This window comes from Exserohilum turcica (genome assembly GCF_000359705.1).
Source record: "Exserohilum turcica Et28A unplaced genomic scaffold SETTUscaffold_7, whole genome shotgun sequence".
Taxonomy (NCBI): Eukaryota; Fungi; Ascomycota; class Dothideomycetes; order Pleosporales; family Pleosporaceae; genus Exserohilum; species Exserohilum turcicum.
Genome location: NW_007360288.1, coordinates 339,963 through 358,592, shown reverse-complemented (window position 1 = coordinate 358,592; position 18,630 = coordinate 339,963). Strand labels below are relative to the sequence as shown.

Below are 18,630 nucleotides of genomic sequence, written 5' to 3'. Positions count from 1 at the left end.
GGAGTGGGTAATAATACTTAATGGCTGGCAGCGGCCGGGAGCTAGGGCAGGCCTCGCTCGCACTCACTCGCACGCGTGCTTGCTCACTTGGGCGACGACTCGCACGCACGGCGCGCGATGCTGGCTTTTTGCGCACCGTGGTTTCTGCGGATGCGAGACATTAGCATGAGAACAGCAGTGGTCGAGGGCCGGCAGCATGGGCAGGGGGCTTGCGTGGCTAGCAGCAAATAGGCTCTGGCTGGGTGGGCGAGGGCGAGGGCGCTTTCGCAAAGGCAGAAACTTGGGTGGGCCGCGACCTGGGCAACGGCTGTCGGTACGTCATCCGCTGCCGCTAGCATCCCTGCGCATGTGCGTGCCTGTGGTTTTTTTTCTTTGCTCTGCCACTGCCCTGGGCCTGTCTCGACACGCCTCCCCGGCCCACTCGCAATATGGCGTCAACCTCTCCGCCATGGCTGCAACGCAACATGTGAGGAGCCCGCCATGCCCATGCAGCAATGATTCAATCGCCTCCTCCTCTTGACGCGCCACCGCGGAGCGCCCCGTGGCGACATGCCGATGCTTCCGCCTGTGCCTGCGCCATGCTCCAATGCCAGCGCCAACCAGGTATCCATTCCCAGCCGGCATACCCTCTCCGTCTCTCTGTCATGATGATCTCAACCCTCTCATCCTCGACACCCGCTCAGCTGTGGGGGGAAGCCCATAAGCGCATGTGGATGCTTGGCCTGGGCAGCGTGGGGTATACATGCACATGCACTGCATTTGCATTTACCACGTACGTATAAGACGGTCGCTAATGGACGCGAGGCCGGGAGCATGTGTACATCTGTGTCTGTATTGTGCTCTTTGCTTTTCCCAATGTCTCCTTTCTTGTTTGCACAAATGCGGGGGCTATCTGCATTCCTCGGCTTCTCCGCCTTTTCCCTCTGCGTTTCTTTTGAATGCTTGTTCTTCCCCTCGCCCTCGTCAACCGTGAATGAGAACGGCCGGCTTGGTGTAACGGTACATGCGGGCGTGCAGGTATATTTGCTTTTTGCCCACTGCCTGCTGTTTGGTGCACACAAGCAGCAGCGATTGTGGCACATTGCATTGCTTTGCAAAACCGCTTCAGGCACAGGCAATTCTCTTGGATGCAAGGGATGCGAGGGGACAACGTACAACAAGTACACTACTTCACTTTGCATGCTCAACCATGATTCTCATCAAGTCTTGATTGCGTCTTGTGTCTAACGACGAGTCCTCGGAGAAATGCAATGCAAAAGCAAAAGCAAAAAACCAGTAGCCCATGTCGCCAAGGGTAAATGTGATTAATATTGATTACGCCATTTTCATAAACAGAAAAATAGAAAAGAGAACAAAACCCCCCACCCGCCATGTCGCTTGCGGAGAAACTGCTTCAGCGCCGAGGTCATGTCAAGCAGCGAAGCGGAAAAAATCGAATCAGAGATGGGACTTGAACTTTACAGATCAGAGCCGGCTGATCTTGCGGGCAAGGTGCTATTGTGCCAGGATTCGGTCGACTGCAGCGCCGGCTAGTTGCTGCACGTCTTCTATGCTTCCCTTGACATCGATGATTTCCACGTCCTTGAGCTGCTTGCACTCTGTTTCGTCGGGCTCCTCGAGGGCGGCAAACTGGCTGGCCACCATGGCGTCTTTCATGTAGTGGCCTTGGCGGGCGCGTACACGCGACATGAGCGTCTCCATGTCGGAGCGCAGGTAGACAAAGTGCACGTTTGCATTGGGGTCCTCGTCGTACAGCCTGGCGGTGCGGATGACGTCACGGTACTTCTTCTTGAGGGCGCTGCACGTGACGACGACGCCTCGCGAGCCGTTCTTGAGGGCCGTGAGGGCCTGGTCGCGCAGCAGAATCAGCCAGTCCCAGCGGTCCTCGTCGTTGAGCGGGATGCCGGCGGCCATCTTGTCGATGTTTGATTTGGGGTGGAACTGCGGGGCGGGTCAGTAGACGCTAGGCACGTTTTGGGGCAAGCGACGAACCTCGTCACCCTCGACGTAGTCGAAGCCATATCGGTCGGAGAGATGCTTGGCAATGGTGCTCTTGCCACAGCCTGCAGGGCCCGTGACGATGAGGATGTGGTGGTGCGTGGAAATGGCCATGTGGCGCGTCTTTGCTTCGCTGAGGGCGGCCGAGGATGACGATGGCGAGGCGGTGGTGGAGGCGGGCGGCGTGGGCGGCGACACATATTGTATGGGCTGGGGGACGGTTTGCTCCATGGTTTGCATCATGGCTGTAGGCGGGCGGACGGAGGGACAGAGGAAACACGGGCGGAGTATATATGTATGTATGCGTGCGTGTAAAGTATGTAGCAGCCGTGTGTTTGGGGGCAGTTGGGCAGCCGGTTGGGGGGCGAGCAAGCGACGGGGGACGGGGCTGAGTTAATATGCGATATTGCGACGCAGATGGAGCAGGGGCTGCGTTTGCAGGCGGTGGGCAGCACCTGGGGGGGGGGCCGGGGCAGCGCGTGGGCTATAAAGGCGCAGATGGTTGTGAGTGGAAATTCCGCCCGCAGCGCCAGTGGCAGTGGCAGTGGCAGCAGAGCAGCAGCCATGACGGCAAGGGGTGGGGTGCACAGGGCTGGCCGTCGTCGTCGTGGGAGCCAAGGCGGCCATGGGACAGGCTGCGCCGGCCGCGCAGCCAATGGCAGGCGGCCGCGCGCGCCTAGCGCCAGGGCCTGGGCCTGACGGCTGCAACAGCCGGAAAGCCGGGCGTGGAGAATTTAGACTTCGGCCTTTGAAGCAGCGACGCTGGTGCTGCTGCTGGCAACTGTCGCGTGTGGGATGGGCGAGGGACGCGCCTGCCTTGGCCCTCAGCCCTCCTCCCCCGCACCCACCCGCGCCCACCACACGCACACACTCTCTCTCACACACACACGCACCCGCGCCCCGCCGCGCTCAGCAACACGGCATCAGCCATCGCCGCCAGCGTACCGCTGCGGCTGCCACGTCGACGGGCGCCGGCGATGCCTTTGTTTGCTGTCCGCGAGCGACGGCTGACTGCCTTTCCTTCTGTCGGTCGGTCGGTCTGCCCGTCTGCCTGTCTGCTTCGTTCCGTCAGCACCGTGCGTCGGCATCCGCTCGACGACGGACCAGAGGCGGCCTTCACCGCTTTGACTCGCGCGCACCAAGCGGTTTGATAATCGCGCGTGGGGGTGAGGCGAGGCGACTGAGCGCCCGTCATCGGGCCGGCCAGAGTCGAGGCTGCACACACATGTACTCGATGCACTTGGGCTAGGTGTACTGCTACTACGTGCCAGTCCAAGCGCCGGCCAGGGCATGCTACATACAGCCTTTCTTCTTTTCTGTCGTTGCTTTTTGCCCGTTCCAATTTTGGCACATCCGGCCACGCCCCCCGCCCACGCCCACGCCCACGCCCACCGCGCCCGCGCTCCCCGGGCGTTTGCCAAACTCTGCGTATATTCCTGTTCCATCAGCAACCAGCGCCTGACCCGACTGGCTGCGCAGTGAGACGTGACGTGGATCCATTGGCTTTGCCCACCCACCACGGAACCGGAGCAAACGCTCCCGCTTGAAGCTGTCTGCAGCCAGCGCCCACTTGTGCCGGAGCCTCGACTCTGCATGTCGTAATGTAGCTGTACTCTTCCACTTGCTACTATACATACGTGCTAGCAATGTCACTGCCAGCCGCCTGGTGCCGGTGCTGGTGCTGGTGCTGGTGCCGGCGCCCGTGTGGGTGCGTGGTGAGCCCAAGCCTGCCCCAGCACCAGCGCGGAAGCGGGGCATGTCTTGGGGGCGCGCATCCTCACGTGACGCCCATCCACCGCCCCAAACGAGCCTAGTGCGCCATGACCAAGAAGCAAGGCCGCATGCCGTGACAATGCACCGCGGCAGCCTCACGCTCAGCTCCCGCTGACGGCCCACGCCAACCAGGCACGCACACTTCTCCCCACCCTCCCAACCATGTCGTACTTCTTCTCCACCCCCGTCGACATCGACATCGTCCTCGAAGACCTCGATGACCGCTCCGCCGTCGAGGTCAAGCTGGACAAGAACCGCAAGGAAAAGGTGCCGCTGTACCTCGACGGCGAGTCGGTCAAGGGACAGGTAACCGTGAGGCCCAAGGATGGCAAGCGGTTGGAGCACACAGGCATCAAGGTCCAGTTCATCGGCACCATTGGTAGGCCGCCTCGCCTCCTCGGCGCAGCTGTCGCCCCAGCTGTCCGTCGCCGCGCACTGCTGATGTCATGCGCTCAGAAATGTTCTTCGACCGCGGAAACCACTACGAGTTCCTGTCGCTCGGCCAAGAGCTCGCTGCGCCTGGCGAGCTCCAGCACCCGCAGACGTTCGACTTCAACTTCAAAAACGTCGAGAAGCAGTACGAGTCGTACAACGGCATCAATGTCAAGCTGCGCTACTTTGTGCGCGTCACCGTGTCGCGGCGCATGGCCGACGTAGTCAGGGAAAAGGACCTGTGGGTCTACTCATACCGCATACCCCCAGAGACCAACAGCTCCATCAAAATGGACGTCGGCATCGAGGATTGTCTGCACATTGAGTTTGAATACTCAAAGTCAAAATACCATCTCAAGGACGTCATTGTCGGCAGGATATACTTTCTGCTGGTGCGGCTGAAGATCAAACACATGGAACTTTCCATCATACGGAGAGAAACAACGGGCGCGCCGCCAAACCAGTACAACGAGAGCGAGACACTGGTGCGCTTTGAAATCATGGATGGTTCGCCATCGCGAGGTAATCCACGCCAATCTCTGCCACGTAACTTGCCCAACTCACCATGGTTATAGGCGAGACGATTCCTATTAGGCTGTTCCTTGGCGGTTTCGACTTGACACCCACCTTCCGAGAAGTCAACAAGAAGTACTCGACCCGATATTACCTGAGCCTGGTACTCATTGATGAGGGTAAGTCGTTGCTCCTGTTGCTTCAACACGACTAACGTGTGGCCATACAGACGCGCGGCGGTACTTCAAGCAGTCCGAGATTGTGCTCTTCCGACAAGCACCCGAGGGACTCACTTTGGCTCAGGAGCAGAATAAGCTCATGGCAGTATCATGAGATGAAGAGACATGGTTGTAGCGGTTCTGTCCATGGGCGAGCGTTTGGCCCAGAATGGCCAAGCGTGCCACACTGTGGCTTGCGTAGGAGCGAGGTCGTGTGGAAGAGGCCTGCCACCACACACCCCGGCGGCCATCGAGCTTTGCCCAAACGTGGGCCCCATGGACTCGTAGTAGTTGCGTATGTAGTTATGAGAATATAATCGCCTCGGAGAAATATCCCTGGGTCGCCTGTAGCAACCATAGCCACGTCGGTGTGCTGGCTATACCTCGGCCATGTCCACAATTACGCGAGACTCGATAATGATGGCCTTGCTCATGGAGAAAGACGGTGACGGACGCAGCAGATCGAGAAGCTCACCCCGATTGCATTGCAACCATGCCGATGTTCAGCATATGCTGTGATCTGTACAACGCCACACTTGGCCGTGGCGCCGCCTGATCGAGATGAAGACTTTCCTATCAGCGCATGCCCACCGAAAATTGAGGCTCTTGCTTAGTGCCCGCCCACTAAAGCAGGAAGATCGGTCGAAACGATTGGTACACATGGCTCCGCGGCATGGCCTTCTCTCGGAAATACCGGGCGCATGGACAGGCTAGGCAAAAACTTCCCTGCCAGTGACGTAGCGCATCGAATTGTTGACTTTCCCATGATGGAATGACAAAACGCTATTTACCATCTGGTCATCCCGAAAGTGCCCCCCTCCCCTATGCTTCTATCTGTTCTGCGCCATGTCACCACAACAACGATCAACTACACTAGAGAGTGGTATGTCGCCATTTTTTTTTGGCTTTGGTCCTCCAAAGTTACATATGTACTGACTTTGGATAGCGCAACAGCAACAGCAGGCTTCTTCCCATCAAAGGCCTGGTAACCTGGCAAATGAACTTAGGCGGCAGACTGCAACATCAGTTGCATCCACAAATTTGCAACAACGCCGCTCCAATGCCCCAAGCATGAGAAGACTGGATACGGTGCACCTAGCCCCCAGGCCCCAGAATGGACGCAATCATACCACCGCTAGCATGGCACCTATAGGCACCGTGACCAATACGCCTACGAACCATGCCACTCGTGAAAACGTCAGGCAGGAGCCTCTTCGACGGCCGGAAAAGAAGCAACAGCAGACTGTCGACGTTGAAAATGACTACTTTACGCTGAACCCATGGTACAATGAACAAAATCCCAAGCCTGTCTTTGGCTTGGGCGCTCCCTTGCCACGCACAGTTCGTCGTGGCATGTGGTGGGGACGAGGTGATATGCGCCAAAGTTTGTACAAAATCGATGATCAAGACGGTGGCATTGACCACCAGGATGCTGTGAATTTAGACAATGGCAAAGGTAAGCTGCGATATAGACTAGGAAGATGCACGACCTTTCTAACCACAGTCCTGGCAGTCTTGGAAGAAGATTTGGAAAATTCTCAGGAAACCTTGAACGGCGGCCGCCAAGCTGATGGGCCAAATAGTACAGAACGATTCCAAACCGTGGTCGATGGCCGGAGGGTAAATGTCAAGCGCGTACCGACAGGCGAAGCCATCCAGGTACTTGGGGGCAACTCTGACCCAGGCACTCGCAGCCACGAACATCACGAGGGCCAAAACCGAGCACCAGTCAATGAGCACGGCTTGGACTACGCCGATGGCCGTGGACAGCAACAGCATTTTGGCCTCCAGGATGGCCTCCCACCGCTACAACAGCGAGGCACAAATGACACTAGTCGAACCGAACAGGAAGAAATTGAGATTCAGGGCCGACAACAACAGGAAGAAAGAGAGTTCTACAACCAGTACCGGAACCCTATTGCGAGATTCCGGGCAAAGTATCCCCAGGCTCCAGCAGAGTTTCTTGCAGTATGTCGAACCTTTCTGACAAAAATAATGCATCTAACATTTCACAGACATTCATCTACCTGCTCATAGGATTGTGCGTCAACTTATCTGTTGCCACATCTCAACAAGCCACGGGCAGTTTCGAGACACAAGCCTGGGGCTGGGGCTTTGCAGTCATAATTGGCATCTACCTCGGCGGCGGTGTCAGTGGATCGCATCTGAGTCCGACTGTCTCCATTTCTCTCTCCATCTTCCGCGGTTTCCCTTGGCGAATGGCTGTCGTCTATATATGCATGCAACTGCTGGCCGGCCTTGCCGCTGGAGCTGTTGCATATGCGTAAGTCACTTGAGATGTTTGCGTAGGAGACAACATATACTGACTGATTGATAGCCTCTACTCAGATGCAATCCACCAGGTAGATCCTGGTCTAACACTCGACATGACTGGCAAGGCGCTCTTCCCCCAAGGGCCCATTTACTCGACGGCCACTGGTTTCTTTAACGACTTTGTCTACATGGCCATTTTCGTGTGCGTCGTCTTCGCCCTTGGCGATGACCAGAACTCTCCCCCCGGTCAAGGCATGACTGCCTTCATCGTTGGACTGACAGGAATGGTCATCATGATCGGCCTAGGGTACAACACAGGTTTAGGTATCTCTCCAGCGCGAGACCTAGGTCCTCGCGTCGTTGCGTACTGGGTTGGCTATGACGAGGCGTTTTCCACGGGGTACTGGGCATATGGATCGTGGGGCGCGTCGATTAGCGGTGCATTGTGTGGCGGTCTGATGTACGACACGTGTATTTTTGTGGGTGGCGAGTCGCCTGTTAATTATCGGTGGCCGCAGCCGGGAGATATCAAGTGGAGGGCCAAAGAAACGAAGAAGATGGCAAAGGATCGAATTCAGCAGGTAGCATGAAACAATGTTGTTGATTGTTTTGACGAGTTGCACATTTCGTCATAGGACTCTAAAAAAACTCTTGTCAGCAATCTCTGCTTTCATTCCATATCAAGGTGAAAGTGCTTAGGTGCGACGGCATCCATTTTTAGCGCAAGAGTAGGGAGATGTGGGTCAGATTTCGTTTCTACGTAGGCAAGGTTAACTGTCTGTCTCCATGATTATAGCGCCTTTCTAGAGAAATGTACTTATCTGAAGACTATTAAATTTAGACAAGTAGGTCTGTGATATACTGCTTATTGATAAAGATTTTACTCTTTAATTATTGATATTACTACAAGGGTTAGAGTTATACAACATGTAAAGATAACCTAATTAGTTCTATGAAAATCAACACCAACTATACCTAAGCCTATCTCTTTATGGAACTTCTAGATAGCTCAAACTCTACTTGTCTCTTATCTTTATCGAAGCTAATAGATTATTAATATACAGTATAGTAAGCTCTACATAAGATAGAACACCGATCTGGCGCTAAAGGTAGTAGTAGATAGAATTAGCTAATGTTATATGCTGGTACCTGAAATGATAGCTTATAATATGATGTAGTAAATAAGAAGCTTTAAGGAAAGCGTAGTAAATAAGAAGCTTTAAGGAAAGCGTAGTAAATAATAGATGTTCTTATGAGGTGTGGTTTCTATAATCTATATACTAGCTAATAGCCTAGTGATCTATCTTAGCGAAAGCTCCTTGTATCTTTTTTGAAGGAAGATGTAAAAATGACTAGATTCTCTAGATGAAGATAACTATATAAATGCAAGGCCCTCTAAATCTACTTCTTCCTTGCGGCGCCGAAATCGAATGACGTTATTTGGGTCTAAAGTAAAAACGTCGCCGTACACGTGGTACGGCTCCAGATTTGCTCCAGGAGTGAGTTCCCAATCGTATTTGAGAAAAAGATGGCAAAGAGCAATCTTCATCTCATTGGCGGCGAAGAAACGGCCAGGACATGCCTGGTCTCCGTGTCCAAATCCCAAGTGTTCAGGGCTAGTGGAAACAAGATGGGCCTTAGAGGCGGTGGAAGGGTCTTGTCGCAACCGGTAAAACCGGTACATGTCGAACTTGAGAGGTTCTGGATAATTCTTTGCTTTCCATGCTTCAATACCATCCACAGCGAGGAATTGGCCCTTCTTGATCACGATTCCCTCTGGAAGAGTGATGTCTTCTTTTGCTAACCTTCTCATTAACACTAGTTTCATACCCCCATTAGTACATCATCTACAAGGCATCTGGCAATCAATGATAAGGAGTACTCACTACCAGAAATCGGGATTAATCTGCTTGCCTCCTTCAGGGCACTGTCCATAAGCTTCAAATTAGCAAGGGCGGCCTTAGTGAGGCCGTCCTTGCTGAGGACCTCAATAATCTCCTTTCGCAACTCTGCAATCCATCCGGGTTCTTGAGCCAAACGCATTATTGTCTGGCCCAGGAGGTCTGAAGTAGTATGAATTGCTCCAGCTGACAGAACCATTTGGTAATGAACAGGATCATATGATCCCCCCTTACTCTCTTGATCAAGCCAGTCTAGCATATCATTGTAAGCAGGGGCCGGCTCGCCATTCTTGATAGCTTCCGTCCTGGCCTTTCTACGTTCTTGGATAATTGGCTCTAGAACATTACGGGATTTGGTGAGGCTTTGTTTAGCAAGTCTAACATCATTCGAGAAGAAGGACATGAGATACTTGAGTGGTGAGGGCAGGAAGATGACTGAGAGTGCAGCTCTGAAGGAGTAAAGAGTATACTCCTTGGAAGCTTGAAGCCAAGATTCATTCCGGCATAGCTTGTCTCCTAGGAAAACCTTGGTTGATAGCCGGGCAACCAGTTGAAGAATGGAGTCGGTGATTCGAATCTCTCTCCAGTCTAACACATGATTAATGTAGAAACATCAAATTATGCATGGAGCAATATACCTGGGTCATTTCCAAAGATCTTATCAACTGCAAAAGTGGCCTCTTTAGAAAGAGGTTCGGTGACAGAGTCTAAAGTTGTCATTTTAAAATCACAGTCTAACGTTTATGGGTGTATTGAATTCCTACTCAGGTGTTTGGTAAGTTGTTTTTGTATCACCAATTGTACGAGTCGCCTTTGGTCTGCCAAGGTATTCAATGGCTCTAGGCCATGTACATCACCTGCAAAATCCTGCAGGTCCTGTCAGTTCCCCGAAAGTTGACCAAGCCGCGCTCTAATACTCACACGTGCGAATGAATGCCCAAACGACAACCGAGGGTCATTACGGATTATTTGGGCATACTTGGGAGGAAGCATCGTGATCAATCCAGCACTCATGACGAGATTGTATGGCTGACTGTGATATCGTTTTCTGGCATCTCTTAGGATATCTGCCCCATTTTTCATGAAGTTCAATCGCTTGAATGTGGTTAGCTCGAACCATCCTGGGCCATTTACAACGGGTAGTTTCGACTGATGAGAGATAACAAGAAACGAGATGAGCGCAACAATCGCCAGTGATACTGTTGTGATGATCGGAATGGCCTGTTTGACGGAATCTAGGGATGGCCCAGATCTAACATCAGCATTGCTCGATGAGCTAGGGACGGTCATTGTGAAGTTGATCGGCAATTGTTGTTCATGTTGATATTAGCAGAATGCAAAGGGCCCCCGTTATTTATGTTTCAAGGATACAGGGTATCTAGCTTGAGGGATAAAAACCCTCCATTTTTCGTCCGTTGTATTGGAAATCCTGATTTTGAGGATCGGGCCGAGCAGATCAAAACGTAAGTCTTAAGTTAGCCACTATGATGATACTGAATCGCTAGCTGGAAAGACCAAGACAGCCTATACAACGGCTCTGGAACGAAGCCTCTTCCGTCCAAGGGCCTAGTCTGTAATATCACCCGAGGTTATTCATACTTAGGTTTTCCTCTTCTAGATACCCAGACAGGATACAGATATAAGTATATATGATACCTGTTTTACCCTTCCTTACTCTACAGTATTGAACAAAACCCTAATAGTACTAGTAGACAGTGGTTGTCCTTTAGCTATTAGATAGAGATCTCTAGTTCTTTGTACACATCTCCTTTAGCCCTTAGATGTTATTATAATATATACAAATTCCATATTCAAAGGGTGATAGTACAAAGTTATAATAGAGAAAATAGGACATTAAAAACTAATGTAGCTTAGCAATTGAAAAAGCTAGACATAAAGAAAGTAGTAATTCAGAAGGTAGTTATTGACTAGTCTAGCGTAGTACACCTACCTGTTAATCACCAAGCACACTAATAAAGATACATACACTAGAATATAAATAACAAGAAACTTTGATACATAAGTCCCTTTTACTTTCTAAATAAAGTAGTCGTTGTCTTTATATTTCTTTGTAGAATTTTACAATATATAGTAAAGAGTATATTCATATCAAAAGGGATCTAGTTTTGAATTCTATTATAGTGCTTTTAGTTTATTCCATATATTGACTATAAGTATAAAAGATTTCATATCTTAATACTTCTCTAGAACCTAGTATCATATCACAATACAACTTTGTAATGTAAAACTAGTGTACTTGAACAGCGACTTGAGTTCCAAATAAACTCTAATAGCTATAATAGTATATAGTAATATTTCTTAATACAGTATTAAAGTTTATTATAAGAAAGATATAATATAACAAATAAAGATATATTATTTTAAATAACATAGCTAATAGAAAAGGTAGAAAGTAGTAAGGCATGAATACTGTTATGGGCGAGAGAGGCCTAACTAACGAGTATGCATTCACCTATTGTACAGAAGAAGAAAGATATAGAAAAGAACTATCTAGAGGGCCCTCTTTTTATCGTTATTACTCGTATAAACGCTTAGACCTTTAGTCTTTCTTCTTACTTAAGCTTATTTATACGTAGCTAACTACGTTATTTAGTTATGTAACTAAAGTTATGTAATTTATCACTATATAACCTATAGTTCATACCTCTCTAGCGTAGCCCTTTATAATACTCCCCTTCTTTACCTTATCTAATATTACGTGCGTATTCCTTAGTCTTCTTTATCTTTCTCTTTGTTTATTTGCTATGATATATTTAGCGTCTTATATAGTTAAGGTAAAGGCAAATAGTAAAAGTAAAAAAGAGTTAGGTAATAGTGCTATATAGCAAACGCTGTCTAGCGAGCATAGATACTCTTCTTCCTCTACTTACTACTTATTACCTCTATCCCTTTAGCTTTAACTTTTTTCTTATTTTAGTCACTTTCTTAAGTCTTCTTATATAATAGCTAATTATAAGATATAGGCTAATAGCCAGGTTAACGCCTTACATTTCTATATAAATAGTAGAGTTAATAACACTATTAAGCAGGCAACTACTTAGATCTTTAATATTACTTATCAGTTACTTACTTATATAACGCTAGGTGCTATCTAGGCTATAGCGCCTATTATTATTAAATAAGTTAACTTTAATAGCTACTAGGTCTAGTACATTTTGACATATAGGTTACTAAAAAGATTTACTAAGTATTTGCTACTACTTTCATAAGTGTTGCTTCCTTATTATACATCTAAATTAGCTAACTAGTATAGCCTAAGCTTTGCTAGGTCTTTAATATATTTTGCTATCTAAGAGGGCTATTACTATATAATGCTACCTTTAGTCTAAGCCTTAGTAGTTATTCGCCTATTGTTGCCTATACAACGCTCTATGCCCGTTAAATCTTAGGTGGCTAACCCTTATACCTTAAGGCCTTCCTTGTTTATTCGCGTAGCGCCCTTAATGCTATATTTTATAATAACTATGCGCTAATCTTAGATAGGGCGAAAGAGTTTATAGCCTTTGCTAGTTGTGTCTCTATCTATAGAGAGTAAAGGAGTGCGTGTAGCAATTACATCTAGCAGGACTATAGCGCCTATTGTATAGCAGAAGGAGGGGATAGTTTATTTGTTTATATGCTAGCTAAGCGTTGTCTTCTAGGCACTAAAAGAGATTATTTAGCCTCTAGAGGTAGCGCTAGGTCTCTACGACTTATTAAGTAGCTTTTGCCTCTAGCTATTTTATAGCTAGCTATTAGGTTTTTATAAAAAGGAAGTTTAGGCGAGCTTTTTATTTAAGGCTTTTATGTCTTTAAGTGCTATAGCTAGTTCCTAACTTCCCTCTAGGTCGCCTATCTAAATAATAAGATATTATAGTTCTTTATTCTATATTCGTTCATCTATAATGCCTTATATAAGCTATTCTAAATAGTCTTCTTCCTCTCTATCTTCTTATACAACAATAGCTATAGGGCTACTATTGTCTATTTATTATAATAGTAAAAAGTTATTAGATACTAGCCTTAGGTTATCTACGTAGAAGAGTTTTATCTCCTAAAGCACTATAAGTTCTACCTAGTAGGAGTCCTATACGTAGGCAACTTAGTACTTTCTACATTTCTAGTCTAGCTTTTGATATATCTAGGCTATTTAAATATTATATAAGTCTAGCTAGACTTAGTCTTCTACTTTATAAGCAGGTAATAGTTTATAAGATTTATTTGATTACTTCTCTTACTCTTATTAGGCGTATAATATTGCTAAAACTACCTAGTTTACTACATTACTAATTATACGTACTATCTCTTTAGCTACTACACTTACTTCTTAGTTGTCTAAGATAGCTTCTTTTTAAGAAAGTAAGGTATTATAGTAGCTATAGTAGAGAAAGAAGGGGATACACCTATAGAGGCGTTTTTATAAGAGTTGAGTATAAGTTCTAGAAGAGGGTAAAGCTAAGCCTAATTATCTTAGTTATAGTTATAAATGATTTATCCAACTACTTCTATATTGCTATTAGCTCGCTCTATTGTTTTATCTGTTTATAAGTAGTAAGCTATAGAGAGATTCTACTAAATATTTAGTAGCTTATAGATGTTTTCCTATAGTTAGCTTGTAAACTAGGGGCTGCAGTTGGACGTGATAGACTATAGAAGGCTATAGTAGTGGTAGACTTCTTGTATAAAAGCCTTAGTAACGTCTATTATTTTAATCCTTTTTATAGGAACTAGTATAACACCTTTCCCTAATTAGTTCTTTACTACTATTAAGTTTATATTCTTAAGAAAGTTAGGAAGGCCTATAATAAAATTGACTATAAGGTGCTGCTACATATAACTAGGCATAGGTAGAGGCTTTAAGTAACTAAACTTTCTATCCTGCTAAGAAGTGCTTTTATACCATAGCTTATAGTTCTGTATAAAGCGTTGTATGTTATTACTTATAGAAGGCTAGTACTATTCTTGTATAACAATCTAATAGGTCTCTTCTTATCTAGGATGTCTAGTTAGAAGAGATAAGTAAGCTACATAGATAACTCCTATTCGTAATAGTTTAAAGTCTAGCACCTACACATCTCTACGCTATTAGAGTTGTTCTTCTTAGTTAATTATATAGTTACTTAGCGAGATAGCAACCTTACGCATGCTAGAGAGCAATTATCTTCCTTCTTATATAGAGGCTAGTACTTCTTAGTAGATAGTATCGTCCTACGCTACTTATACCTAATATTCTTGTACTAAAGCTAGAAGGTCTAAGGGTTAAGGTAGTATTTCTAATACTAAAGAGGTTTCTTAAGTCTATATAGGTAGTGCTAGAACGTAGTCTAGCGTATAAGCTAGGACTAGCATTGTAAATTTATAAGAGAAGGCATACTTGTCTCCTTTGTCCTTAAGCATATCTTAATCTTAGTAAAATAACGCGTTTGCTTTTGTTTTATCCTTGCCTAGATATTAGCGTAACTTTATATTTAGAAAGTAAGCAAGCTCTAAGTTCTATTATATATGGCGCTTAGATAGCTTCTACTTATAGGTAAAGTATTCTAAGTTCTTGTAGTCTATAACAACTTCAAACTCTCGTACGCTATAGAGTTTAGCGTCCTGTTCCTTTAGGCAGTAGATTACTACTAGCAGTTCCTCATGATAAATAAGGTAATTAGCTTTATAAATAAGTAGTTTCCTAAAGAGAGAAGCTACTATATAAAGCGTGCCTTTATTATCTTCTTATAAAAGTATAGCTCCTAAGGGTTAACTAGAAGAATTACATTCTGCTACTATATAGCGTTTAGAGTTAAATGCAACAAGTACTTTGTCTAAAAGAAATGCTTCTTTAAGAGCTACAAAACTCTCTTCTTAAGTAGCGCCTTATTAAAACTTAGCGTTTCTCTTAGTAAGTTATATAAGAGGGTCTACTAAACGTAAGAAGTATTAAATAAACCTTTAGTAAAAGTTAGTAAATCCTAAGAAACCTTATACGCCTTAGATAGACGTAGAGGGTTCCTATTCTTAGATAGCTTTTGTCTTCTCTAGGTCTATTACAATCCCTTTTCTTACTTTAAGGATAAACCCTAAATACTTTATACGTTAGATATTAAATTCGCACTTATCTAATTTAAGTTCTAGTCTTACTACTTATAGTTATTTAATTGCTTATTATACGTAGGTATAGTATTAAAATAGAGAGCTATCTATAAAAATTAAGATATTGTTAAAGTAAGTAGATACAAAGTTATCTAGTAGGTCCTAGAAAATCTAATTAACATTGCGCTAGAATATACTTTAAGCGTTAGACAGACTAAAGAGTATAACGAGCTATTTATATAAGCTAAATCTTATCTAGAAGGGTATCATTTGTTCTTATTCTTTAGTAACTTATATTTTATGAAAAGTAGTAGACACGTCTAGCTTAGTATACTACTTAGCTTATCTAACTTAGTTTAGAGTTTTATAAATTAAAGAGAAAGAGTATTAGTCTTTTTATATAATAGCGTTAAGCGTATAGTAGTTAATATAGAACCTTAGTTCTTCTTTAGGCTTTTATATGAAGAAGACTAAGAACGCTATAAAAGAGGTACTTACATAGATAAAGCCCTTATTAATTAGATTTAGTAGTGTCTTTGTTAGGACTAGTAGTTTGTCTTTAGATATACTATAGAGTAGTCTATATAAGATCTCTAGTAGCTTGCTATCTTAGAGAATTAATTTAATTTTATAATCTATGTCTAGGCCTTAATAAGGTAATAACTTTACTTCTTCTTTTAGTAAGAAAAGCTACACGTAGTGTTTAAGGTAGGTAAGAAAAGCTTTCTTTACTTTATCTATTATAAGTTTTACTTTTAGATAGAAAGCTTCCTTGATATCTTTTAGACTAGCTATAAATACCTATACTACTTTCTATCTTCTATTTCTTTATACGTGTAGTTAGAAAGCAGCAGTAGTAATAGCAGCACAGTCTATCTGCGTGGGCGTGGTGCTCTCCCTACTTTATACAGAGAATCCGTAGCGTCGTAGGAGCAGGCGGTGTTCGGCAGTGTATAGTACTCCGTCCATCTCTTCTAACTAGGTCTTTCTAAGGATCATGTCAAACTCGTACGTGAACGAGATAATATACGTCGCTACTTTTCGTTTTACTCCTCCTATGTTAAGTACAAACTCTATTACTCCTTATATAGGACTTGTCTTTTTATCTACTATTGATAAGAGGGTAGATAAGATTATATAACGTTGTAGGTTTAGTTGTTATATAAGCTTGTCACATATAACTAAATATATATAACACCTATAGTTAAGCATTATAATAGCATTTTTTACACTATTTATAACTATATTTATAGATATTACTTTTATAGGCTTTGATAGTTTAGGTATCCTATATAGTGGTCGTACAACATCTCTTTCCTACTTTGTTCGCTCTAACTAGCGTTTTTTAGTTAGAGCTTTTCTTTTCCCTTATCTAAGTTATCCTCTATAGGTGGTATAGTAGCCACCTTAGTATAGTTTCCTTATTTACGCGTATAAGTAGTAAGAGAAGTATTATAGTCTTTATAATAGTGTCCTTGTCTACTATAGTAATAACAATGTCTCTTTTTATAGCGTCTTTTGATTTTAGTATAGGACCCCTAGTATTCTTTTATCATACGTAGCCTAGTAGCGCCTAAAGTAAGGGTCTAGCTTATCTCTTTAGATGTAGCTGAAGTGTTGCTAAAGAAGAGTAATATAAAAGTTTGTTATTTAGATAATAGTTATTCTATTGCTCTTAGGTTTTCCTATATAACTCTTATTCTTTGTATAAAGCTATCATACTTCTTATTCTTACTAGGCTACTAGCCTACTTAATACTTAAGCACCTCTTTATTAAAAGAGTTCTTTAAGTAGTCAATTTTTTAAGCGTTATCTATAGCGCTTAGGCCTACTTCTTAGAATTTTGAATTAAAGACTTAAACGTGACAAAGGAACTCTCTCCTTCCTTGTCTAGTCGTACGAAGGTAGTAGAGAGCCTTCTACTTAATTATAGGGTCTTAGAAGAACTTGTTTTACTAGGACTAACGTGGTTCATAAGCGAGTCGGCCACCCAAGCGAGTCGGCCACTTTGTACCGGCGCGTCGACGTTAACACTATAACGCGTTATGTCTCAACCACACAATCATTTGTTAATCTATTCTAAATCTAATCTCCAACTTGCTCTTTTTAACGTCTAATCGCAACGTGTTTAAAGCCAAAGACGTGCTGCTTCTATCTATAACGTGCCTCGAACTACTGTCTAAGACCGACGCGCTGGAAAGCGCTTTCGACGCGACTGCGAACCGAATTTAAAGCGCCTAAATAAGCTAGAAGAGGAGGCTATTGTTAGGCGTAGTCTTGAAGAGTCTACGCGAGGATTTGCCCCTATAAAGGCTGAGGTTCGAGCAATAGCTGATAAACTGTTAGAGGAGCGTGGTGGCAACCCTGTTGGCAAGAACTGGGTTGACAACTTTGTTAAGCGGACTCCTGAGCTCCGTACGCGCTGGAGCCGTCCCTATGATCACCAGCGAGCCGCCTGCGAGGATCCAGTGGCTATCCAGCGCTGGTTCGACTTAGTCCAGGCGACAAAGCAGAAGTGGGGTATTGTGGACGACGATATCTACAACTTTGACGAAACTGGCTTTATAATAGGCAAGATTTTATCACAGTTAGTTATCACAGGCTTAGAAGGATATATGAAAAAGAAACAGGTACAGCCAGGCAACCGTGAGTGGGTTGCTATGATCCAAGGCGTGGGCGCGTTAGGTCGCCGAATACCACCCTTCGTTGTCTTTGCGGGCAAGGTGCTTATCAACGTCTAGTTTGAGGATTTGCCTGCTGACTGGGTTCTTGAAGTTAGTCCTAATGGCTAGATAAATAATTAGCTTGGTCTTGCCTAGTTAGAGCACTTTGATACCTATACAAAGAGGCATACTATAGGTGGATATTAACTGCTTATTATTGACGGCCATAAGAGCCACTGCTCCATCGATTTCCAAGATCTTTGCAAGGAGAAGAATATTATTCTTCTCTACATGCCTCCACACTCGTCTCACCTGTTGCAGCCCCTTGACGTCGCCTGCTTCTCGCCGTTGAAGCGTAAGTATAGCGACGCTGTTTCAGGCTTAGCACGCAACCGCACCCACTATATCAGCAAGGAGACCTTCCTACCAGCCTTTAAGGCTGCTTTTGAGCAGTCTATTACAAAGGAGAATATCCAAGCTAGCTTTAGAGGCGCTGGTCTAGTCCCACATGACCCACAGGCTGTGCTATCTAAGCTTGATGTAGTGGTGCAGACGCCAGTACAATCACCACGACGGACAGCCGCCTGGCAGGCGCAGACACCACGCAACGCGCGCGAGGTTGAGGCTCAAAGTACTCTTATTCGACAGAGAGTAAGAAACCGCCCTAGGTCTTCTGCAAATTCTCTTAACGAGAGGGTTGTACAGCTAAGTAAAGGGGCTCAGCAAATAGCACATGAGATGACGCTTATAAGGGAGGAAGTAGCTGCTCTTCGAGAGGCT

At 45.3% G+C, this 18,630-nt stretch overlaps 4 protein-coding genes across 4 annotated transcripts; 2 read left to right on the top strand and 2 right to left on the bottom strand.

The window, feature by feature from the left end:
* Positions 1-1,205: 1,205 nt before the first annotated feature.
* On the bottom strand, positions 1,206-2,208 carry SETTUDRAFT_165413 (uncharacterized protein). Its single transcript, XM_008032024.1, has 2 exons — positions 1,993-2,208; positions 1,206-1,941 (listed from the first exon to the last, which is right to left on the bottom strand). The coding sequence occupies exons 1-2, from the start codon at positions 2,110-2,112 to the stop codon at positions 1,495-1,497; spliced, it is 567 nt and encodes a 188-aa protein (XP_008030215.1). The 5' UTR covers positions 2,113-2,208; the 3' UTR covers positions 1,206-1,494.
* A 1,680-nt stretch (positions 2,209-3,888) lies between these two features.
* On the top strand, positions 3,889-5,280 carry SETTUDRAFT_165412 (uncharacterized protein). Its single transcript, XM_008032023.1, has 4 exons — positions 3,889-4,150; positions 4,228-4,725; positions 4,779-4,895; positions 4,946-5,280. Exons 1-4 carry the CDS (start codon positions 3,934-3,936, stop codon positions 5,047-5,049), a joined length of 936 nt encoding a protein of 311 aa, XP_008030214.1. The 5' UTR covers positions 3,889-3,933; the 3' UTR covers positions 5,050-5,280.
* Positions 5,281-5,780: 500 nt separating this feature from the next.
* SETTUDRAFT_34596 (uncharacterized protein) lies at positions 5,781-7,798 on the top strand (the record flags this gene model as incomplete). The annotated part of the gene is made up of 5 exons (XM_008031901.1): positions 5,781-5,817; positions 5,881-6,390; positions 6,439-6,902; positions 6,950-7,218; positions 7,273-7,798. 5 exons carry the CDS (start codon positions 5,781-5,783, stop codon positions 7,796-7,798), a joined length of 1,806 nt encoding a protein of 601 aa, XP_008030092.1.
* A 785-nt stretch (positions 7,799-8,583) lies between these two features.
* SETTUDRAFT_156724 (uncharacterized protein) lies at positions 8,584-10,399 on the bottom strand (the record flags this gene model as incomplete). Its single annotated transcript, XM_008032022.1, has 4 exons — positions 8,584-9,026; positions 9,095-9,697; positions 9,874-9,976; positions 10,031-10,399. 4 exons carry the CDS (start codon positions 10,397-10,399, stop codon positions 8,584-8,586), a joined length of 1,518 nt encoding a protein of 505 aa, XP_008030213.1.
* Positions 10,400-18,630: the final 8,231 nt, after the last annotated feature.